The sequence below is a fragment of the Balaenoptera musculus genome, chromosome 12 (genome assembly GCF_009873245.2).
Source record: "Balaenoptera musculus isolate JJ_BM4_2016_0621 chromosome 12, mBalMus1.pri.v3, whole genome shotgun sequence".
NCBI classification, from domain to species: domain Eukaryota; kingdom Metazoa; phylum Chordata; class Mammalia; order Artiodactyla; family Balaenopteridae; genus Balaenoptera; species Balaenoptera musculus.
This window is the reverse complement of record NC_045796.1, coordinates 81,459,885-81,484,915: the sequence shown is the minus strand read 5'-3', so window position 1 is coordinate 81,484,915 and position 25,031 is coordinate 81,459,885. Positions and strand designations below refer to the sequence as shown.

Sequence of the window (25,031 nt, the reverse complement as noted above, 5' to 3'; positions counted from 1 at the left end):
AGTAAGAAGGTGGGACCTGAGGATAAGGGACCAGAGTGTAGTCACGATGAGTGTGGGCTCTGAAGCCAGGCTATCTGATGCCCTTCCATCAGTGGTTGTGTGTCTGTGGGCTGTCACCTTCTCACCAGGCTTCAGTTTTATCATCTGAAGAGCAGTGGTTTCCGCCTTGTACAATTATACAGTTAATGTGAGGGTGAAATGAGGTAACGTTTAAAGCACTTAAACACATAGGACTTACTCAAGAAATTGGTACCTATTGTCATTAGAAGATGACAGCAACAGTTATGTCAGAGGTGATTCTTAGTCACCTGTTGGGATGATCTTGAACTGGGGACTCTGTAAAAGGCACCTCACTAGGAGGGGATGGGAAGGAACGTAACATATTAAATATTGAGTTTCCTTATAGTGCCAGGGACTTTATGCACAATTTTTAACTTCAATAACCCTTGGAGGAAGGCACTATTATCTTTATTTTAGAGGTGAGAAAACTGAGGCTAAGAGAGAATAGTTTTCCTGGGATAACACATTAAATGGTACAGCCTGAATGTGAAGTTGGTTCTGTTGGTACTGACGGTTCTGAAGTTGAAGGTTTTCCACTGCCTGGAAGAGCATGAAATATTTTTTGTTTGCTTTCCTTTGGGATACTGATGCAGTGTGGTATCAGTCTTCCTTGAAAATCGTTTTCTCGTCTGCTTGTGGTAGTTCAGAGCTGGATCTCATGAAATCTAATCTGGATGTAAGAGTTGCAAGTTGCAATGCCAGCTCTCCTCCTAATTTAGTTTGGGCTTCGTAGAATTTTGGAGCTGGAGGGGGTCTCAGAGATAAGCCAAATCAATCACCTAGTTTATGCCTGGGGAGACTGAGGGGTGGTGTCTGGTGACTTGCCCAGGGTGAAACGCCTGTTGGTGGTAGAGCTGGAAACAGATCGCAGGCACCCACATTTGCAGCCGAATGCTACTTCCGTTATACTCTAGGAAACTCTCCGAACATATGGGGAGCTCTGTGTGAGACTTAGGATATATTTGCGAATGTTGCTTTATCTGATATGGAAGAAAATAAGGCTAACTAAGGAGTTTAGAAATGCTTACCTGCATTTTTGTGCCAGTTTCTTATTTCAGCTCAAGGTGGAGTTGCTCTTTATGGACTCATGGTTCTGCAAGGGGTGGGAGTGGGGCTAGGCACCTCAGATCTTTTCTAAAACTAAATTCTGTTGCTGTGTTTCTCAAAATGTGAGTCATACTTATTCAAAATGCAGATTCATGGTCACCCTCTCAAGACATGGGTAAGGTCTGGGAATCTAAACTTTATTTTAAGCAGTCATCACAAGTGATTCTCAGCTGCGTTAAAGTGAGAATAACTGCCCTTCAGTTAGAAGGATTCTCATGGATTGTTCCGACCAAGTACTGGAAAACCTGAGGGTGAGAGGCAAGCCTTTGCAAGTCTGTGGTGATTCAAGGCAGCTGAAGGTCCCGCCCAGATTTCTGTATTTGCCTTTCAAGTGGCCCCTAGCCCTAAACGTTGGTGTTAATTTAAAGCAGTGGAGAAACAGGTCTTGGGGTTTGATTATCAATCAGTGATGGAGTGAAGTTGAAAGTGAACAGACTGATTCTTTAAACTCCAAGCTAAACATGTACTGCCGCTCTTCTAACGGGGAATGAGTCACTGAGGGCTTGTGGTGGGAGAAGAAATCAGATTCTGTAAGAATCTGGGCGGGGTTGCTGTTTGATCCATTATGTTGTTAAGAAGGATTTACAATGCTGGAACTCCTTGTTTCCCGAATGACGTTTCCCCCTGTTAATTTATTATTTATTGATTATTTGCAGTATGTGACACATGAATGAATGGGGGGTGGGACAGAAGAGGAAGGAAGGCATTAGAGAAGGTTCAGAGGTTGCAGAAGGAGAAGTAGAATATTAAAAGTGCAGAGGCTGGAGAGCTGTTATTTCTTGTTTGTGTCGAAACTTCAGTGTGGTTGGTAAATAGTGCTTCTTCTGTGGGACCCTGTGCCTGGTACTGTTACCTTTTACACCCAGAGCTGTACAGATGTCCATTCATGAGTGTTCCACCTCTGCTGATGTATTTGGCATTTTGTGGGAACAGTTACTTCACGTATGAGAGAAGGGAAGGGTGTGCCAGAGGAAAGAGCCCAGGGCTGGGGGTGGCAGGCATGAGAAGGAGACAGAGCTTCGTGTGTGTGTGTTTTCTGAAAAGATGTTACATTCTGCTTTAGATGTAAGTGTGGGGAGACACCCAGGTGGAGATACGCAGCAGATAAGTTTGAAATTGTAACTAGGGGTAGAGTTGAAGGCGCTGTTTTCATAGAGGCAGACAGTATTCGAAGCCTTGGTGGGAAGGCATGGGATGTACAGGAGGCAGCGCTTATAGAAAGAACACGCCTGATGACAGGAGCTTGGGAGGAGGGAAAGAAGTCAATGAAACGGCTGCACGTGAGCAGCCAAGACAGGGATGGATTGGAGATGCTGAGGTGTCTCAGAAGCCAAGGGAAGGAAGAAGACCAAGAAGTTAGGTTTTAACAGTATGAAGTGTCCCAGAAGGTCAGAGAAGAGGAGGACAGGAAAAAGGGCATTGGAGATCCTCAACTGAATGGTTTTAGGTTGATTGTTGGGAGCCAAGTTTTCAGTAATAAATAGGTGGTGAGGAAATAGAATCAGAAAGTGTAGACCACTCTTTTTTTTAAAAAAATTATTGCAGTAGCCTCCTAGGTTATCTTTTTTTTTTTTTTTTCTCCCTACACTTATGGCTCTATAGTCTATTCTCAATCCAGTGGCCAGAAAACATAGGCCAGATTTTGTCACTCCCCATCTCAGTATCAGCCAATGGCGTTCCAATGGCCTGTGAACCCTATGCAATCTAGTTCTCTCTGATGTCGTTTCACAGGACTCCCACCTCACCCCCCAGCCTCTCTGGACTTCATGCAGGTCCTACAACACACCAAGCATGCTCCCATCTCAGGGCCTTTGCATTTACTCATCTGTCTACCTCTAATGCACTCTGCCAGATGTCTTCACGACTCAGCTGCTTCAGGTTTTGATTCAAATATCACCTTTGCAGTAGACCACTCTGTAGAAGTTTCACGGTTGAAAGGAGAGAGGCGGATTGTCTCTTAAAAAACACAGTAAAGAGGTAAAAGGGTTGATGCAAAGGGGAGGGGTGGATAATTCAGGGTAAGAAAAGAATCAGGATCGAGAGCACGGGTGAGTGGATTATCGTGAAAAAGTACTTTTTCCTTTGATGTAAGAAGAAACAGAAGAGAAAGAAATATTTTGAAGTCTGAACTTGAGATGAATAAAATTGCAATATGATTTTAGAAAACCTTGCTATAGTTTCCTCTAAATTGTGCAGATTTGTCATCTCTTTGTAGGAAGTGGGGATAAACGTTAAAAGTAGTGGCTCACTGGGGAAAGAAACAGAACTGGAGATATTTCCTGGTGCTGCGCTAACCTGGGTCCCTGCTGGATTGTGGGCTATTGGGATGCAAGGGCTGACACCCATGCTGGCATCAGGGGAGGGCGCACAGGAGAACGGAGAAGAGAAAGGGGCTGTTCATGGTGGACGTATGACTCACTTGAAGCTTGAGGGCATGGGGTAGAGGCATTTTATTATCACTGTGGTTGTAAGTGTGAATAAGAAGTGGAGTTGTAACTCATCACATCTTGGTCTGGGCTAAGAGGACCTCATACCAAAGGTACAGTGACAGAACTGGAGGAGTGGAAATTGTGGTGGTCCTCTGTCCCTTCTAGTCTTCACTTCCCTTAGGAAAACCCCACGACCTGACTTTCTTCCTTTGCAAGAGTGAGGGTGAAACTGATCAAAGAAGATTTGGTGGAGGCAGTGGAGTAGGGAGGTGGTGGGCAGGTCTGTGGGTCATTTGTTCTGAAGAAGTGATGCATGAATTAAAATCTGAAAACCAGAGTGGTAAAGCGCTTGGAAATAAACAGGGAGGGAGGTGTTTTAAGAGCACCTGGTAGCTTCTTTTGGCAGGACAATGTTAGGAGTTTACGTTTATGAAAACGTAGCTGGCAGAAATGATTTAGTATTATAAATTTAAATTTCACTGAAATACGTGTTAAATCTCCTCAGGAATATAGGTAAGACAGGGCATTTACTATTTTGCGAATTCCAAACATTCATCAGGCACCAAATTGTACATGGCACAATACTGGTGGCGTAAATGTTTGGTGACCACACAAAGGTCCTGTCCTTATGCTTCTCACAAGGAAGCAAAGCAGATTTCGTTTCACGTGCCAACTCAAGTTGATTGTAGAGGCTGCTTGGAGTGCTGTGTTGATGGTTTCAAGTCAAGTCTGGGTTTACTGAAATAGAGAGTGGTCGGATTAGCTGTGTCTGCCGTGCACGGGACCGGGGAGTGTGGAATGAATGCTGCAAATGAGCCTATTGCGTTGAAGACACATGGTCACTTGGAGGGCTACATAGGCCCTGGAGGCAATGACAACATGGATAAGAGAAGATATGGAAGAGCGGGTGTGTCCAGACACCAATGTGAGAGTGCAGTAAGCTACGGAAGCGTGACAGGAGGGAGGGTGAGGTTTCTTTGGACTGATATTTTAGAAGGAATTAGCTGGGTCTGTCCCGTACAGTTTGGGAGACGCTGGAGCCACCTTGGAAATGGGCCCTTAGCACTACTTCTTACTACCTGTGTGGCCTTGGGCAGGTCGTTCATCTCATCTAGTCTCAGTTTCTTCATCTGCATAAAAGCAACAATAACAGTACCTACCTCAGAACACTGCTGTGAGGATTAAACGAGACAGTGCTTTAGAGCTGCACTGTCCAATATGGTAACCACCAGCCACCTGTGGTTTTTGAGCACTTGAAATGTGGCTCGTACATATTAAGATGGGCCGTGAGTATAAAATACACGCTGGATTTTGAATACTTTTAGTGCCAAAAAAATGCAGCAAAACTCAATAATTTTTTTATATTGATTACAAATTTAATGGTAATATTTTAGATATATGGGATTAAATAAAATGTTATTAAAATTAATTTCACCCATTTCTTTTTCCTTTTTTAAAAAAATTTTTATTCTTTTTCCTTTTTGTAGTGTGCTGCTTTAGGACCTTTACCATGGTGCCTGACACACAGTAAACACTTGGGAATGTCAGCTATGTTATACCAAAGCATCTCCCAGCATCAGACATTAGCCCTGATGCCTCCCTCCTGAGCACAAGCCTGTGGCATGAGGCTAGGTGTGTGTGTGTGTGTGTGTGTGTGTGTGTGTGTGTGTTTTAGCTTTTTTTTTTAATGCCATGTGTCTCTGTTGATGGCTTTTTGATTCTGACTGGAGTGGGCCTTCAACCTTACTCCTTCCTCATCCCTTGAGGAAGGAAGATGTCTTCCCAAAAAGAACACCATACCATAGGGGTCGGTAAACTGTTTCCATAAAGGGTCAGATGGTCGGCACGGTAGGTTTTGCTGGCCTGTGGTCTTGGTTGCAGCTATTTGGCCATTGTAGCGTGAAAGCAACCATAGATGGTGCATAACAAAGGAGCGTGTTTGTGCACCGACAGAAATTTACCTATGGACCCTGAATTTGGAGTTCGTATGATTTCCATGTGTCACAAAATATTATTCTTTTTATTTTTCCCAGCTATTTAAAACCATTTTTAGTTCATGAACTGTACAAAAACAGGCACGGGCCAGACTTGGCCTGGGGGCTGCAGATTACTGACCTTGCCATAATAAATGCCATGTACATTTAGCAGCCCAGAGCCTGGCTTGATTGGTTTTTCATGTGTATAGAACCCAGCATTTAGTTTATATTGTACCATTTTATTTTTTTTACTTTTAGTGGGTTTTCATTTGACCTATTTTATACTCGGTGGTCTAAATGGAACAAAACGTTATTTATGAAACTGTTATTTATTGAGATATTTGTAAGCAAGGGGAAGCAGGAGAGAAAAAAATTAAAGGAGTATGTAGGGACCAAAGGAAATTTTTTTGTTTGAAATACTTGTGTTTTCTGTATGGATTGAATTCACTGAAGAGTTCCTTGGCTTAAAAGTGACATTAAACCACGAAGCAGAAACATATCTTAAGGTTTTGTCTTCCATGGATCTGTGGTGGAAACCCCATTTCCCACTTTGTCCATCTGTGATCAAAGAAAATGCTGAATAATGAGGGTACTGATGAAAGAATATTTAATAACTTGGTAAAGAGGTCAAAACTTTTAGCTGCAAAAGTGATTTCCTTAAGTTCATTATTGTACATTACTGAACAGCAGAGAGCTGCCAAAAGTAATTAACCGGGAAATACTAAGCCAGGCACATATATGGTGGAAAATTCTTTTTTTCCCGATAGAGAATATTTCTGGACCTAGTTGGATTTCCAATTACACACTCTCCTTCCCTTCAGGGATTTTCTGCAGAGCTGTCTGGTGAACACAGATGTCAGAAGAGGCAGCATATGGCATTATGAAGTGTATTTAAAAAGTTAAGGAAAGGTTAGTTTTTGTGTATGCTTATTACACAACTTAAAAATAGCTTTGACTCTATTTGTAAATCAAATGATGGCCAGCTCTCAGGCCTGTGCCAAGTGTGAAGCTTTAAAACAAGGTTTCTTTTGAGTGGCTTTGGTGGCATTGGGAAGGAGAAAGCACTGCAGGAATTTTAAGATCTACTTTCTCTGTTATACACAAAAATGATCTGAGTTTTACAGAGATATCTGCAGTAACGTTGAGAAGGACTTCACAGAACAGAGGGCATCTTTAGTCAGCGATTAAGAATGCCGTGCAGCATTTTACGAGGTGGTGACTATTTCCCTTGTCTGCGTAGAGCCCGGAGCTCTGGCAAAAGGGAGAAAAAATGTTCACAACAATTTGCAAATACAATCTATTTCATCCTCAACCTAGCAACCACAGAGAAAGAGATGACTATTTCTCATCTGCACTCCTACCACTCTGCCCCCGATTTTATATTTTGGTGCCGTAAATTACTGCTAGAATGTTCGGACGTTCAAATAAGACTTACTAAGTGCCTAGGAAATTCCAAGCTGCCCTTGTAAATTTAGAGGGAAGACAACAAGTTGCAAAAAAATGTCAAGTACTTCAAGTCGACCTTTTAATAAGGACACATGAGACAAGTGAGCGGACTTTAAATTGGATCTCTGTACATCCTTTGAGTCACTCCCTGAATCCAGCAAGAATTAGGGGTGGGTTGGGGCCTCTCTGCTCCTGCACCCCAGCTTCTGGGGGCAGCTGTGTGTTTCTTGGGTCTGTGATGGACACGGTCACATGTCAGAGCAGTGAGACCCAGGCATGCAGTCTGCCCCCTCTTCCAGTTTCTCTTTAATGAGAAAACCCCTCAAAGCTTTGACTCTGTGAAGAGTCCCATTAAAAACAGAAGTTCTGTGAGTGGGATTTCCTGCACTTCACATCTGGGTGGCTGGCTTTGAACCGCTGAAATGCTTGCCCTCCAGTTGATCAACCTACTCGGTGTATTTGGATTGTAGACTTGAAGCTGTTTTTCACTTTCTCCTTGCTTAGTGTCACTTAGATAAAAATAAATTATGCCCCCTTCCCCAACACACACACAGACACAGACACACAGACACAGACACACACAGAGACACACACACACAGACACACACACACAGACACACACAGAGACACACAGAGACACACAGACACACACACAGACACACGCACACAGACACACAGACACACACACACAGACAGACACACAGGCACACACCAGACACACAGACACACAGACACGCAGAGACAGACACACACACACAGACACACACACAGACACACAGACACACACACAGACACACGCACACGCAGACACGCACACACACACGTAGCCTTTAGTCTTTGTGAGATTGCCGGTGATGGGAGGGAGCCAGTGTGTCAGGCCCAAAGGAAGCACATTGTTTCCTCCAGTCACTGGGCTGACAAAATTGTCAGCCCCGATGGTTTATCCTAAAGTCACGAAAGATCAGTGACTCTCAATAACCAAGGGTGCTGTTGTGCTGGGGCCCAGCTCCCTGCGGGTTAGTATTTCTGATTCTATCCCACTGTGGGACGCTGTGGTGGGTACCATGATGTACCACCCGGAACCAGCCTGTCGGGGATGAAGACTCACTCCCTGAAGCTGCTGGGAAGGTTGTAGCCCACCGCCCTCCAAGCCAGCTTCCTGGGGGCTGCCCCGCTAGGGACACTCACCCTGGCCCCGGGGAACTCCTCCTTGGGTGGAGGTCCAGCCCCTCCCCCAACTCAGGACGCCTCTCGGGGGTCAGCGCTGCTTCTGAGGGCGCCCCGTGGACGCGGCGTGAGCCTGTGTTGAGGCTCTTCCCTTTCTCCTCCCCAGTCCCGTCTCTGCATCCCTCCCCTTCTCTAGGTGCGGGGCCCAGGCGCACGCCCTGTGCTTGAATCACCGTCTCAGAGTCGGCTTCCCAGGGAACCTGACCTTGGACACGTGTGGTTCTTGTTTCCTTTGAAGATGGGTTTTTCCGATCTTGAAATTAGCTTCAAACGTATGAAAACGGTGTAGTGTGAAGAACTGATAAAAAAGAGTTGAGAAGTTTTCTAGTTTTTATATCCTTTCCAGAAGTTCTTGTATAACACGAATTGTTTCAATTAGCTCCACCATTGCAGCACCTATAGCATAACTGAGGGCTGGGAGAAACATTATGGAAGAAGGATCTAGGTTCATGGTGATGACTAACATAGAGCCGAGGAGAGCCGGGAGTCCAAGAGGATTGCGATCTTGAACCTGTGTGACTGAGGCAATAAGGGTGTCAACATACACAAAGAGGCTATACACAGGCTGTGCAACTTTTATAATAATCAAAGGTGGGTAGAATGCAAGAACAAAAGTACAGCTGCCGTTCTTCTACTGAGAGGCAGTGGCTTAGAATCTTAGCTCCGTTACTTCCTTCCTGTGTGACCCTGGGGATGTCACTTAATATCTCTGTGACTCAGGTTCTCATTTGTAAAATAAGGATAATAATACTTAATATTGCTAGTTGATCTTTTTTATTTCAAACGTGTTCCAGTTATCTATTGCTGTGAATGAACCTCTCAACACTTAGTACCTTCAAACAACAATGGTTTATTATTTCTTACGAGTCTCACTCACTCCACTTGTACACACAAGTTTGATGATTATTCGCCTGAATCAGTTATTACCATTATTGTTGTGAAATTTTCTAATTCCATGATTCCTTATACATTTATTTATTGGAATTCTATGGTAAAGAATAACTTTTTCTGAATATATATGTATATGTAGAAATGAATGTTTGCTGTACAGCAGAAACTAACAACATTGTAAATCAACTATACTTCAGTAAAATAAATTAAAAATTGTAAAAAAAAACCCTTTTCTCCTTCATTTAGTCATCTATTAAATTATATATCAGCACAAACTCATACTCTTATTTTATTCAGTAGGTTATAATCCATTATTTATTTGAACGTTCAAGTTATCTGACCATTATCATAATAATGTTCAACTTGAACGTTCAAATAATTAAAAATATTTTTTTCAGATTTCCCATATTTTCCCTGTCCACATGCATGGGTAGCCTTCCCTGTTATCAACATCACTCACAAGAATGGCATATTTTTTTTTTTTTTTTTTTACCAAGGATGAACCTGCAATTATGCATCATAATCACCCAAAGTTCCTAGTTTATGCGAGGGTTCACTCTTGGTGGTGTGAATTCTGTGGGTTTTGATGAACGTGTAATGACATATGTCCATCATCATAATATCATACAGAGTATTTTCACTGCCCTAAATTCCCCTATGTTCTGCCTGTCAAAGATCAGTTGACAGTATTTATAGGGTCTATTTCTGAGCTGTCTATTCTGTTCCATTGATATATTTGTCTATTCTTTTGCCTGTATCACATGGTCTTGATTACTGTAGCTTTATAGTAAGTCTTGAAGTCAGGTAGCATTATTCTTCCAACTTCGTTCTCCTTCAGTATTACGTTAGCTATTCTGGGTCTTTTGCTTCTCCAGGTAAACTTTAGAATCAGTTTGTTGACATTCATGAAATAACTTGCTGGGATTTTGATTAGCATTTAGGACTGCATTGAATCTAAAGATCAAGTTGCGAAGAACTGATGTCTTGACAACGAAGTTTCTCTATTTATGAACATTGAATATCTCTCCATTTATTTAGCTCTTTGATTTCACTTATCAGAGTTTTGTAGTTTTCCTCATCTAGATCTTGTACACATTTTGTTAGATGTAAGCCTATTTCATTTTTTTTGGTGCTAATGTAAGTGGACCTTGTAATTTAACTTCAGATTCCACTTGTTCATTGTTGGTATACAGTGACCATAATATTTTTAGTTGAGAAAACACTCTCTCCACATGTGCTGAGCTACCTGGTAAAATCAGAGAAAATTCTGATGTGTGGAGGATATTCTCAATTTCAATTTTTTCCCATATTGAACTGTTTATGTGTTTCAGCCCAAATATTTTGCAGGGTCTGCCTTTGCCTCTTCTCAACAAATATTTTTCCAAGACAGAACTTGTTAGTTGTCTCTATTTATGGTTCTTTTGAGTGTTTCATCAAGTTTAGTTGCTGCACCATTATGGGGCTTCTCAATTTCCCTTCAATTCAGTATAGAATATGCCTCTCCCATTAAAAGAAGAGCTTAATGAACAGAAGTTTCTTCCCACAAATGGAGATGTTCTCAAAGCATGAGTATACAATTTCAAAGTTAAATCTTGTGCAGGTTAAACCCATCTCATATTAATATTTTGCTAAACCAAAAAAGATCCAGGACAAATAATCAGAACGTGGGGATAACAGTGCGACCCAGACCATTCTGGTGAGGGCTCGCCTGTCTAAAAGGCCTTTTGGGGTCGGGTCCAGCCTCATCTCTACTGCCTCTCCTGCCTCTGGTCGTGTCTCACCCAGCTCTTCTCTTCAGTAGGCTTCATGCCTTTGCACTTGTTGCTGCTCTGCCTGGAAACTGGTCCCCTCCATTCTCACCCTACTCCTTTTTCCTTATCCTACAGCCCTAGACTCTGCATCATTTCCTCTAGGCGCCTCCCGTGGCCCCTCTGAAGTGCCCCCCACTCTCCCTCTATTGCAGCCGTTCTGTGTGGACCTATATCTGTTCAATTGTTCCTCCTCCTTCACCTTTTCAAGACATTCTTTGTCCAGTGTCCTAATTATTGAAGAGTCCTGTTCCTTGCTTCCTATGGTGACAGCTACTGGATAAACTGATCTGTGCTGTATGATAAGTGACTTTGATGAGTTGCTTATCTGCTCCTGAGAACATACTTGTATTTCACTGAGGCCCATTGGGGCAGTGGTCAAAGTGGGGTGCACACATCTGGGAGTCACAAGACCAATTATAAGGGGGTAGGTAGAAAACGTACTAACTTTTATTTCCATTATTTTATTGAGAAAAACTAAAAAAGTCAGGTTTTCTAATATTTATATTTTGGTTGAGAAAGTGCACGTATATAACTTTATAAATCTAACTTGACATGGTAACATGCACCAAATATTTGTATCGATTGAGTGCTCCATCATAAACATCTGAAGCCCACTGCCATAGAGGCACACTGACATGCCAGTGGGTGACCCTTCAAGCTTTCTGGTAGTGTAATGCCATGTTTATCAAGTGTTTCCTACGTGCCAGCCACTGTTCTGTACCCTTTACAGGGATTGGCATACTTATTCCTTACAGCCACCTTGTGTGATTGTCTTCATTTTGTGGATGAAAAAATTGAACCTGGAGAATCAGGTAACATGTTCAAGGACAGAACTAGTATGTGGCTGATTTGGGATAGAACCTATGTGGTCTGATTGCAGAGGCCACTTGCTTAACCCTCGCTCCATACTGTACCCGTCTGTTCCCCTGGGGTGGGCACATGTGGCCTCCAGGTGGAGAGGGACCATGTGTGTCTTGTTCACTGTGGTACCCTTATAAGTGTTTCTTAAATGAATGAAGGAACTGAGGGCCTGTCACCACCTCTGAATTCATGTCCCTTAAATGGGAACTTTGAATAAGTTCTCTTTTATTTTTAACTTGAAACATTTTTTCCCTTGCAATAAATAGAGTTGATGAGAAATTGGCATGAGTTAAATTAGCAGTCTTTGTTTAGGAACTTACATGAAAAAAGTCTGCATCATTTTAATACTAATGGTCAGTTATGAGTCCCAACTCACCCCTGACGTGACTAATGCCTTCCTTTTTTTCCCTTGATCATGAGTGTATGAGAAATGAACCTTAGAAATGAACCTCAGCTTCCCTCTGTACACTGTATGAAGTGTCCCTCAAACATGTACAGCCTTAAAACAGCAACAGGAACAGCAGCAACATACAAATGGAAAAGAGAAGCAGAACGTAACTAATTTGTTGGGGGAGGTTTACCCACGGATAGCCTTTTAAGTCTTAATTCTCTGGCACAAGGATATGTAATAATCTCTCAGGTGTTCTGGGATTTAATAAAATTGTTCTGGTTTGGCTAAATAAGTTGGTGATTCTGTAAGTTTGATTCCCTCTACATCTGAAAGACTATTAAGAGAGTCTTAACAAGTTTTGTATTATATCACTATATTTAAATCATGACCGTTTTCTTCCCTGTTTTCCTTTTAGGCTCTTTCAAGACACTTATTCTTCCATCAGTAAGTATTTATTTAAAAAATTTGCTTTCAGAAATATACATTGCGCCAGTGAAATAAATGAATTAGTATTTTATTGGCTTTTATATTGATTTACATTCCTTGCGAGTGTGATTGAGTTCAGTTCCAACTTCAGATTGTTTAAGATTAATATTACTTCAGGGAGATTGGATATTAGCCTCTTCAAACTCACAGTGGAGATTTTCCTCTCCTAAAATGGAGAACTTCACTGAGGGGGACTGGGCTTGGTCTATTAGCATAGGTACCGGGAGGGTTGGGTCCTGCTTCTGCCTTAAGGAGACTTACAGTCTTGGGTGTGTACTTAATGCTCCATCCCAGTTTCTTTGTCCTGGAAAAGGGCATTGCTTCACTGAGCGGAATTGTACCCTGAGGCAAAATAAAACAACAGTAATTGATACTGACCCTGTCTTTGTTTAAAATTTTGATTTTTTTGTTTCATAATTTAATTTTTGCATCACTTTTGCTATTTAAAACTATTTAAAATATTAAAAAATTTTAACTGTTGATTACTGAGTTTTTTTGGCACACTTAAATTTTGCACTTGAGGCAAGTGCCTGGCTTCCCTCACCATGGTCCTGGTCCTGGAGGAGGGGATAAAGGTATAGTCTATTTCATAGGGGCTACCTTGGAGGTGAGATGAGATGTGAACATGCTGTAGCATCTGCTACAGAAGTGGAAAGGGTTATTATTTTGTTGAGAGAGTCATAAAACCTGTTTATTAAATATTGTTTGTGAACTAGTCCTGCTTCTCATAGCTTTCGTTTGGAAGTTTGTGCTTTTATTACTGTTCTGTTTTGGAGCTTCACACATTTAATATACAGTCAAATAGAACATAGCATCCACCAAGAGGACAATTTGGTGTACTTTTCTGGGACTAGGTGACTGATGACTTTGACCCTGACAGATTACACACTTATGTAAGGTTGACATTTCCCGATGAGCCAGGTTCCCCGTTAACTCTTGAAGGTTACTTATCAAGCACATTCAGAAACCACATTCATTTTGGAGGGATTCTTAGAGAATATAGTGCTCCCAAACTGTCCTTTACAAAAATTACTTATATTCCATAGCTATTATGTTTCTTACCTATTTTTAAAAAATATTGATTTATTTGCTTGGCTGCGTTGGGTCCTAGCTGTGGCATGCGGGATCTTTTATTTTTTATTTAAAAAAAAATTAACTGTGTTCTTCCAGTGTCTTTTTATTTTATTTTTTGATATTTTATTTATTTATTTATTTAATCTTTAAAAAATTTTCGGCTGCATTGGGTCTTAGTTGCAGCACGCAGGATCTTCATTGTGGCATGCAGGATCTTTTGTTGCAGTACACGGGCTTCTCTCTAGTTGTGGCATGTGGGTTTTCTCTCTCTAGTTGTGGCACACGGGCTTAGTTGCCCCGTGGCATGTGGGATCCCTGGCCAGGGATTGAACCTGCATCCCCTGCATTGGAAGGCGGATTCTTTACCACTGGACCACCAGGGAAGTCCCAGCGTGGGCTCTTTTAGTTGCGGCATGCGGGATCTTTAGTTGTGGCGTGTGGGATCTTTAGTTGTGGCATGTGGGATCTAGTTCCGTGACCAGGGATCAAACCCGGTCCCCTTGCATTGGGAGCGTGGAGTCTTAGCCACTGGACCACCAGGGAAGTCCCTGTTTCTTACTTATTATTATGTTTGTACTTACCTTACTAAGAAATATACTGTTGTAATAATAGAAAGTGGGGTTGGGGGAAGGGAAGGCCTAAGCAGGCAGACGTGGGGAAAAAAACCCAATCTTAGTGACAATAAGACATTAGGCTGCATTAATGTGACCTCAGACATTAGGTGCTGGCCCCCCAGTGTCTGTGTCCATAACTCTGTTGAAAAAGTATTACAATGAGAAGATTAAAATAAATCCCGTGTAATATAATTGTCTGATAGCAGAAGGGGGTGAGATTTCAGTTCAGGAATCACAACTCAACGCATAATAACTGTCTGCTTTCCTCAAAGACGTCCGCAGTGGCACGGCCCGGAGTGTAGCAAGTCTGGAAGGAGCAGGCATGCGGGCGGACGAGGGTACTCGGGCTGGTTCCAATAATGTGCCTATAAGCTGTACTTGTCCCAATTAGCTACGAATTTGGCTACTATTAGTCTTTAAAGTCTTAACCATGTGAAATACTAATCCCAACATCCTATATTTGTCTTTAATATTATGCCATTTCTATTGTATGTAGATATAGCAATTATGTATTGAAAGATTTACCAGGAGTTATATTTAGGACTAGATCCCTTTTTAGTAAAGCAAAATTTTAAAGGCTTAGTCATAAAGTGTCTGGGAAAATTTGATAACGCTTGGCAAAAATAGAAGGTTCTGCATTTTTATGAGTGTTCAATTAAAATAGACCCATCTTTCCAAGTGCTCTTGCATTCTGATGCTTGTAGATGTAAGATTTTAAATTATTTTTTAAGGTCCTCATGAAATTTTGCTATAAAAGATGAATATATTGGCTGCATTAAAACAAATGTATTTTTAATATCTGACTAGATCATTGTTTCTGTTTTTGATACAGTAAAATCAGCCTTCAATAAGAAGTAAATAAAAAACAGAATTTACGCTTAACATAAAGATTATTGTTTGTACAAAACGTGCTAGAAAAAGTTTCTTTTTATTCTCTTTGTAAATAAATCCAACTTAAAACGAGGGAGTGGTTTTTAAAATTAGCATGCCTAAAAATTTTTTTAAAATTTTATATTGGAATATAGTTGATTTACAATGCTGTGTTAGTTTTAGGTGTACAGCAACGTGAATCAGTTATACATATACATATATCTATTCTTTTTTAGATTCTTTTCCCATATAGGTTATTACAGAATATTGAGTATAGTTCCCTGTCCTATGCAGTAGGTCCTTGTTGATTGTCTATTTTATGTATAGTAGTGTATATATGTTAATCCAAACCTCCTAATAAAATTAGAATGCTTTTAAAGTTTAACTACTAATATATTTTAAAATAGAAACTATCATCTTAAATTTCTCAGTTTTATTTTGAAAGTTATTTGAAACTACCATTACTTTTGGTAACTGGAGTTAATAGTGAAATAAAGTAGGATAAATACTATTGTGTTTTTGTTTTCTTAAGACAGTTGATCTTTCAGAGAAGGCGAGATGGTTTTAGACGGCCCAGATTAGAATAAGGAATCCATTTACTGTCCATCAAGAACCTTTTTGAGCATGCCTCTATCATCTACCTGGAGAGTTTGCGTTTATGTATACACAAAATAGACTTAGCATAACTGAGAATCAACCATGCTCAACTCAGATGCTCGTTGATATTTTGTTGATCTAAGCCCTGGGTATTGTATACCCCCAGACTCTTATTCTGCTGCCAGACAGTGTCTGTATATGGGAACTACGTCTTTCCCCAGCTCTGTGACCTCAGTTCAACACGTAGGATCCAAAATCTCTGTGGGTAAATAATTGGTTCTTGTATAAGAGATGAGGAAGTCTCTTATTAGGGAACCCCTTTATTACCAATTCTGGGAATCCTTTTTGGTCACTGTGTCCCTCAAGAAGGTGGGAAGCAATTTACCAGCAGAGATTCAGGAGCTTATATTACCTTCTGGGTCCTCTCCACTGTGGGAAGCAGGTTACAACCCACTGCAGGTCTGGCACAGAGAGAATCTTTCATAAAGATTGCTTAACATCCCCAGTATTTTCTCCAGTCTCCTCCTCATTATGTCCCTCTACTGTTACCAATGGATGACCAAGGTCTCTACTGACAGCCAGCGTCCATGGTGACACCCTAAGCGGTGCAGTGATGGCTCATCGTTCATAGGGGCACACGAGGTCCACTCTGACAACTCCATATTGTCATCCTAGACTTTCCAGCTCTAGGATTAGCACCGAGGCTTTGAGGATCCCAAATCACCTAAATTTTACATGGGGAGAGGTGGGGTTTCTAACAGGGAGAATTAGGGTAACTGAAAGGAACAGAAAGATAGTCAGTACCATCTCCTCTTGTGTCAACTCCCTGAAGGAGGATGGAGCAGGGGACAGAGTAAAATGTTTTGGACACTTTTGTGTTAATTCTAATTTTCTAACTCTTTGACCTCCTCGTGGTTAATAGGTCTCTTTAGTTTCAGACCTCTGCATCATTAATTTGACGACAGTCTTCAATCTACTCTCTGTTCTGGGGCCTCTGTGCCGCTAAAAATGATCAAACTATATCCAAATCATAGAGAGAAATTCCATGTAATATATTTTTTAAGCATGAACTATTTATAAATCTGTGCTCTATACAAGCAAATGATATGCGGGTTCCTGGCATATATATTTTCCTGCTTACAGTATTCAGGACTCCGTTTAAAAGAATCTGAGGCCTGAAGCATCATTTGAGAGAATAGAATATAAGGATGCAAGTTCCAGGCTAGATTCTGAGCCCTCTAGGGCGTACGTCTTTGGTTCTTGTTGAATCCCAAGCACCTAGAACAACCTGGAGCTCTGAAGTGCTCAGTCAATGTTTATTTATTAAAGGAAAGCAAAAATCAGTACCAGAGGTCATTTGAAGGTGATATTACTGATTGATTCTCCTAACAGTTTACTATGAAAGTATCAAATACCCAAAAAACCTGAAAGAGTTTCATAGGGGACACTCCTATAACCACCACTTAGAATCTACTGTTACCATTTTACCATACTTGCTCAATCACATATTTATGCATCTACTGATCTCTCCGTCCATTAATTGATCTTATGTTTAAAATGCATTTCCAAGTAAATTGCAAACACCGGTACTTTTCTCCCTATTTCCTGCTGACCACTGTATTGGTGGTTTGTTACATTTCCTTCATATTCTTATCCATATTGCTGGCTTTTTGGTGGCAGCTCTTTCTGGAAAATCTCCTCGGAGCTCTCTGTGGACCACGCTTATTTGCAAAAAGGAGGCAGAACATTGGTTTCAGAATCTCAGGTTTATGAATATGAAGATGAACTAAAATTCAGGTGTGCTAGTTATCGATTGTTGTGTAACCTGTTATCCCCAAAGTCTGGTGTGAAACAACCATAAACTTGTATTATTTCCCACAGTTTCTGTGGGTCAGGAATTTGGGAGGCACGTAGTTGAGCAGTTCTGAGCTGCCGATGGCACGTAGTTGAGCAGTTCTGAGCTGCCGATGGCACGTAGTTGAGCAGTTCTGAGCTGCCGATGGCAGAGCTGCCGTCATCTGAAGGCTTTACCAGGCCTGGGGGTCCTCAGTAAGGTCTCTCTTCACGCGGCTGGCAGGTGGGTGGTGGCTATTGGCTTCTGTTCCTCCCCCCGTGGGCCTCTCACAGGCCTCCTGAGTGTCCTTATCACATGGCAGCTGACCTCCCCCAGAGCCAGGAATGCAAGAAAGAGAGAACAGGCAGAAGCTATCCTGTTAATGCTAGTTACGTCTCCAGCTGGACTGTCTCCAATGCGATGCCTTCCTAGGGAATTTTCTAGGAACTCATGTGTTTCACCCAGTATACTTTCGCTCCACCCCCATTTAAGGTGCCCTCTGTGTTTGGGGCACCCAGACTGTGAGTGGAGACCCTCCCGGATGCTCCCATGCTTTACTCTGTAGCCTTCTTCCTAGGAGGGGTTCAACCCCTGAACTTCCAAGCCACAGGAGTCTGCCCACCAGCCCCCAAATTGCCACTCAGCTGGCCCAGCTGAGGCATTAACAGGAACACAAAATATAAAGTGTTTAGGAAAGTGGCTGGCACACGGAGGGCTCTCCGTAAATGCTCATTATTATTCAGACAACTTAGTATTGGCACAGGCGTGAGGGAAGTCAAAAGGATCAGCTCTTTGAAGGCCCAGGGGCAGGAGGGGGTTATTGGGAGTATGAATCTCTCCAGCTTTGCCAAGCAGGTGCCAAGGTGGCCTCTCTGTACCAGCATCGGTTCTCTTGCTACTGAGGAACCGCAGAAAGTTCTACCACGCAAGGGGTGGAGGCGCTCTCATCTAGCACGGTGTTGGGTGCAGCCTGCGGTGGATGACCTCGGGTGCACACACACCTGGGGCCTCTCCTGGTGACAATGGCAAGCCTGGTCAGTGGCACCCCAGCTCCCCTACCCTGTTAATGACGCAGCCTCATTCTACTCTTGAGAGGCAAGTCACTGGGAAATGAGGCTCTACCTTTTTTTTTTTTTTAAATTAATTTTTACTGGAGTACAGTTGCTTTACAATGTTGTGTTAGTTTCTACTGTACAGCAAAGTGAATCAGCTGTACGTATACATAGATCCCCTTTTTTAGATTTCCTTCCCATTTAGGTCACCATAGAGCACTGAGTAGAGTTTCCTGTGCTGCACAGTGGGTTCTCATTGCTTATCTATTTTATACATAGTATCTATAGTGTATATATGTCAATCCCCATCTCCCAATTCATCCCACCCGCCCCCTCCTTTCCCCCTTGGTATCCATACATTTGTTCTGTACATCTGTCTCTATTTCTGCTTCGTAAATAAGATCGTCCATACCAATTTTTTCAGATTCCACATGTATGTGTTAATATACGATATTTGTTTTTCTCTTTCTGACTTACTTCACTCTTTGTGACAGTCTCTAGGTCCATGCACATCTCTACAAATGACCCAATTTTGTTACTTTTTATGGCTGAGTAATATTCCATTGTATATACGTGCCACATCTTCTTTATCCATTCCTCTGTCGATGGACACTTAGGTTGCCTCCCTGACCTGGCTATTGTAAATAGTGCTGCAGTGAACACTGGGGTGCGTGTGTCTTTGTGAATCATGGTTTCCTCTGGGTATATGCCCAGGAGTGGGGCTCTGACTTTTGAAGGGAGGTGGGTCAGACAAATTTTGGACATATTTTAAAACCACCACATGCAGGCTCTTGTTAGAGTAGTATATAGTTCATCCCGGGTTTGATTCTCAGCCAGTGACCTGGAGCAACTTCCTTTACTCTTCCAAGCCCCAGGTTCCTGGTTTGTAAACTGGTATTAGTTAGAGCACCCACCGGAAGGATTGTTGTGAGGTAGAATGACACGGTGTGTGTAGGCTGAGTGTGACTTCCGGTCTGTTCATGCTAGAAGGTAGGATTTCCACTAGTGATAGAAACAGTAAAATAACGGTGCCATCAAACTTACCAGGACTGTGACATGATGCACAAGATACAGGAAGTGAGTGCATCCTAGAACAGGTGAGAGGTCCTGGAGAGAGTGTGGCAAGAAAACAAAGCCTGTGCCAGTGTGCCTTTCACCCGTGGACTGCCGCAGACAGGGCGAGACACGGAGAAGGGTATCGTGACCCACAGTGACCGTCAGTGTGGAAGAGTTTGTACTCGGGGTAGGAAGTGACAAGGTGACTGCTGACAGAGCTGTGGGACGTGGTTCCTGCCGTCCAGGAACCCTGCGGTTTAACTGGAGAGCAAACTCCAGGACGTCGAAAGAGAGAAAACAAATTGTTTAATTTTGGTGGTTAGGAGGGACGCATGTTTCAACATCGCGATTACTTTTGATAATACTATGTATTTAAAATTTCAATTCTCACTTACAGTTAAAAACACTTTTGAGGTGAAACAATGAGACCTTGATACATCTGATGTCTTTTTTCCCCCAGCTACCTCTGAACAGTGGTGATGAGATTTATGAGCTCCGTGTCACTGGACGTGCCCAGGATGAGATTTTATTCTCGAATAGTACGCGCTTATCATTTGAGACCAAGAGAATGACTGTCTTCATTCAAACAGACAAGCCCCTGTATAAACCAAAGCAAGAAGTGAAGTTTCGTGTTGTTACACTCTTCTCAGATTTTAAGCCTTACGAAACCTCTTTAAACATTCTAATTAAGGTGAGTGCCAGACAGAAATAAAGCTGGGGGTTCAAAGCCGTCTCACTGAAGCTCTCTTGGAAGTTCTGCTCACATTATTGGTACTGGGATGTCTTAGGATTCACGTGGCTAAGCTTCCCTCCAAAAGTGGGATGGTTTCTCTAGGAAGGGGGATGGTACAGCACTGGGTTAAGAGCTCAGGCTCCAGGGTCAAGCCTGCTTGGGTTCCGGTCCTGGCTTCTTCATTGATTAATTCATTTGTCAAACATTTATTAAACTTCTGTGTCCTCGATACAGAAGGTGAGTCCCTGCTTACATCGACTTTTTATTCCAGTGGGTAGTGGACAGACAATATATAAACACACAGATACATAAAAAAAGAGTGAGAGTGTGTGTGTGTGTGTGTGTGTGTGTGTGAGAGAGAGAGAGAGAGAGAGAGAGAGAGAGAGAGTTTGTGCTTGCTGTTTTCTATAGGGTTGTTAGAGAAGTCCTATTTGAACAGAGACCTATAGGAAATAAAAGAATGAGCCTCTACAAACAGAGGGAATAGCATATGCAAAGGCCCTGAGGTGGGAACTTGTTAGGTGCATTGGGGGAACAAGCTTGCAGTGCACTGTTGCCCAGGAAGTGAGGGGACAAATATTAGGAGATAAGGTTAGGTACAGGAAGGTCAGCTGGATGAGGGGCTATACAGGATCTTCTTGGCTATGATGTGGACTTTGGATTTTACTGTGAGTGAAATGAAAATTCACTGGAGAATTCTGAGGAGAGGCATGATGTGATCTGAGTTAACATTTTAAAAGGATCACTCTCTGCTCTAAGAAGAACAGGTGCTAGCTCTGTGACCTCAAGGAAATTAATCAACCTCTCTGAGCCTCGGTTTCCTTATTTGTAAAATGTGTAAAAATAATAATATCTTGTACAGGTTTTTGTGAGGATTATGTGATATGATTCAGGTAAAGCATTTAGAACTGTGCCTGGCACATAGAACATGCTCCTAAACATTAGCTATTGTTGTACTGGGAGCCCCTCTGGCAGGAAACCCTTTGGCCTCCTCTGCCTGAGTACTCTGGGCTCTGGAGGCAGCATGGTTGACAGACTGAGTGCTTCCAGTGAGGGCCAAGCTGGAGGCAACTGACATCTGGCTGGACCTGGTTTTCTACGTTTAAGCTGAAGAGAGTATTAGACCTTTCACCAGTGACATAGAAATAGGGTGACCAGCTCACCCCAGTTTACTGGGACTCTCTTGATTTTAGTACTGGAAAATCCCCTCAGTCCCAGGACATTGGTTGGCATGGACATACATACACTACCAAATGTAAAATAGATAGCTGGTGGGAAGCAGCCGCATAGCACAGGGAGATCAGTGCTTTGTGACCACCTAGAGGGGTGGGATGGGGAAGGTGGGAGGGAGACGCAAGAGGGAGGAGATATGGGGATATATGTATATGTATAGCTGATTCACTTTGTTATACAGCAGAAACTAACACACCATTGTAAAGCAATTATACTCCAAGAAAGATGTTAAAAAAATGTGGCACATATATACAATGGAATATTACTCAGCCATAAAAAGAAACAAAATTGAGTTATTTGTAGTGAGGTGGATGGACCTAGAGTCTGTCATACAGAGTGAAGTAAGTCAGAAAGAGAAAAACAAATACTGTATTTTAACACACATATATATGGAATCTAAAAAAAAAAAAAAGGTTCTGACGAACCTAGGGGCAGGACAGGAATAAAGATGCAGATGTAGAGAATGGACTTGAGGACACGAGGAGGGGGAAGGGTAAGCTGGGACGAAGTGAGAGAGTGGCATGGACATATATACACTACCACATGTAGAATAGATAGCTAGTGGGAAGCAGCCGCATAGCACAGGGAGATCAGCTTGGTGTTTTGTGACCACCTAGAGGGGTGGGATAGGGAGGGTGGGAGGGAGACGCAAGAGGGAGGGGATATGGGGATGTAGGTATATGTATAGCTGATTCACTTTGTTATACAGCAGCAACTAACACACCATTGTAAAGCAATTATACTCCAATAAAGATGTTAAAAAAAAAATCTGGAACAGGAAAAAAAATGTTCTGAGGAATAACAGAATGGAAGGCAAATTTAGGCTTTTTATTTCAGTATCTTCCTATTCTTCTTAGTTTTTTCTGTTGTTATGAACTAAACAAACACACCAACAAAAATCAAGCAAACAAACATGTATACATATAACTTCAAGCCAAGATGTGTTTATAGCAAATATCACATTGGTTGGCATGTTTCTTGAATGGAACTGGTATTATTTCAGAGTTGGCAGCTCTATGAATGTCTGCCTTTGCTGTGTTGGAATAAAGCAGGTCGCCATAGTGAATAGCATTTCGAAATTCACGTAACTCTCTGAGCAGTTTATGGACGCCATTCATACTGTCCTTCATCATTTATCTACAAATACTGAGAACTTACTAAATGCTATATGTAAATGGAGGGTTTAGAAGTGAACGTCTGCCTGTGTCTGGCTGTTTACAATCGATCTGCCTCTTTCTGTCTCAGGCGAATAAAAATCAGCCCTGGATAAATTGTCTGTTGTAAGCGTTGACCCAGAACGAACCCTGCTGATTGTGATTTGTGGATTCTTTGGGCTCCTCTCTCCGATTTTGGACTCCGCCTGTCACATTTGGCTTTCCCAGAAGTGCACAGAGAGCCCTTCCTCTTGCTATTCCTGGTCCTGAGGGATCCCGCCGGCCTGGCTGATGGGTGGTCCCCTTGGCCGGGGCAGGAGAGTTCTACCCGGAACCCACTGTGTTTGGGACCAGTGACTGTTTGCACATGTGGGTACCATACTCACCACAGTACTCATGGGTCAGAGCATTGATGTAAATGCCCTCACCCTGCGCTCCTCCATCTGAAAACAGTCGTTTGGGCCAGGGTTCACCAGACTCTGATGTTTTCTTTTTCTACATCTTTCCGTATGGGACAGGTGGTTTCTTAGAAAAACTTCCCAGAGCAAAGTGGGACTGTAGTGTTAACGAGAGCCCCTGACTTGGACGAAGTTGTACTCTCTAGCACAGCACCACCTGCAGGCAAGTGTGGGGAAGGCATCTGGGAACTACAGGAGGCCAGCTTTTTGGGGCCCATCTTGCCCAGCCAAGAATGACTGACTATAAGATGTGGCTAAAATATTGACCATCATAGCATGTTCAGGCATGTTCAGTGTTTTTTTTGGGATCATTGGGTGTTTTCCCTGACCCAATAACTGACCTTCTCAGGAAGCAAAGGGGCTTCAGGGACCTTTTAATGGTGGAATAAACCTCTTCCCCTAATTCTGGCTTCCTGCAGCCGGTCTGTCCTTACACTACGGAAATAAGTGTCTCCAACACTGTGATGGCAGCTGGCACGCTGTTTTCTACCCTGGCTGCCCTTCCTGAGAAGTTGTTGCTCCTGGTACAGGTGAGCGATCTTGTGGGCACAGCTGCTAGCTGGGGATCCGCCCTGTGACTTTGCTCTGACACTTTGGCCTGGAGCAGTGGTGGCATCTCGTTTAAGTGATTTGATGTCTTTAATTCTACATGCTAGGCACACACCTGGTGCATAATCCAGGACTCTGGGGACTGGCAGAAATATTTGCCTTCTCCTGCCAGGGAGTTTATTGCTCGAGATGGTGGACACAGGCACCTGATGGAGAGCCCAGGCCGTGCAGAGGTGACTCGAAGAGCGCGAGGGGCCACTTTCCCGGTGTCACCAGCCACGTGGCTGTTCCGGCTGTGACAGGGGCACTGTTCACATCACACGTGGCTGTCCTGTGTGCATCCCAGTAGGAGGCGACCACGTGCAAATGCTGGGCTCCGCTGTGACGCCACCATGCGTCACCTGTGCAAATCCTCATGGGCTCTGTAAGGACTTCTGGCATTTCTACATTCTCTGTCTCTTCCTTGTGGGTGATAGGCCCAGGTCCAAGACAGGCTTGGGAAACGAGGGATTTATCTCATTCACTCCCAGCCCTGCAGATCCTCCAGGTCATCAAAGACTTCAGTTTGGATTTCCTTTGTTTGTAGGGCTGTGGGGGAAATGTGTACCTTCACTAAAATAATACATCGGCGGACTATGTGCATTTCTTTCCATACATTTTAAGCGACACTGGGAATTATTATTATCATTTTTTATTTTTGTCAGTGTGATGGAAGAAAAATGGCCTTTCATTGTTTTCCTTTGCGTTCCCTTCATTATTAGACAGCATATATTTATTAGCTCTTTGTATTTCTTCATTTGTTTTTGATCCTTTGAGCTCCGTAACCATCCCAGTCTTGACAGGGGCAGGAGAGCCAGCTCTGACTGCAGTGCCTGCCCCAGGGCTTGCCAAGGATGGTGACCTGCTTATTCTTGACCCGCTTGTGGTTTTTGGTTTTTTTTTTTTAAATTTATTTATTTATTTTTGGCTGTGTTGGGTCTTCGTTGCTGCACGCGGGCTTTCTCTAGTTGCGGCGAACGGGGGCTACTCTTTGTTGCGGTGCGTGGGCTTCTCATTGCGGTGGCTTCTCTTGTTGCGGAGCACAGGCTCTAGGCGCACAGGCTTCAGCAGTTGTGGCTCATG

General features: G+C 42.7%; 1 protein-coding gene across 2 annotated transcripts in view; it reads left to right on the top strand.

Moving 5' to 3' along the window:
* Window positions 1–25,031, top strand: part of CD109 (CD109 molecule) — a 130,374-nt gene that overhangs the window by 6,473 nt on the left and 98,870 nt on the right. The window contains exons 3-4 of one of the 2 annotated variants that reach the window (XM_036871866.1): window positions 12,615–12,643; window positions 20,243–20,473. In XM_036871866.1, the coding sequence (XP_036727761.1) occupies window positions 12,615–12,643; window positions 20,243–20,473 (260 nt within the window). The remainder of the gene's footprint in view (window positions 1–12,614; window positions 12,644–20,242; window positions 20,474–25,031) is intronic. The other variant, XM_036871867.1, reaches the window with a different exon arrangement.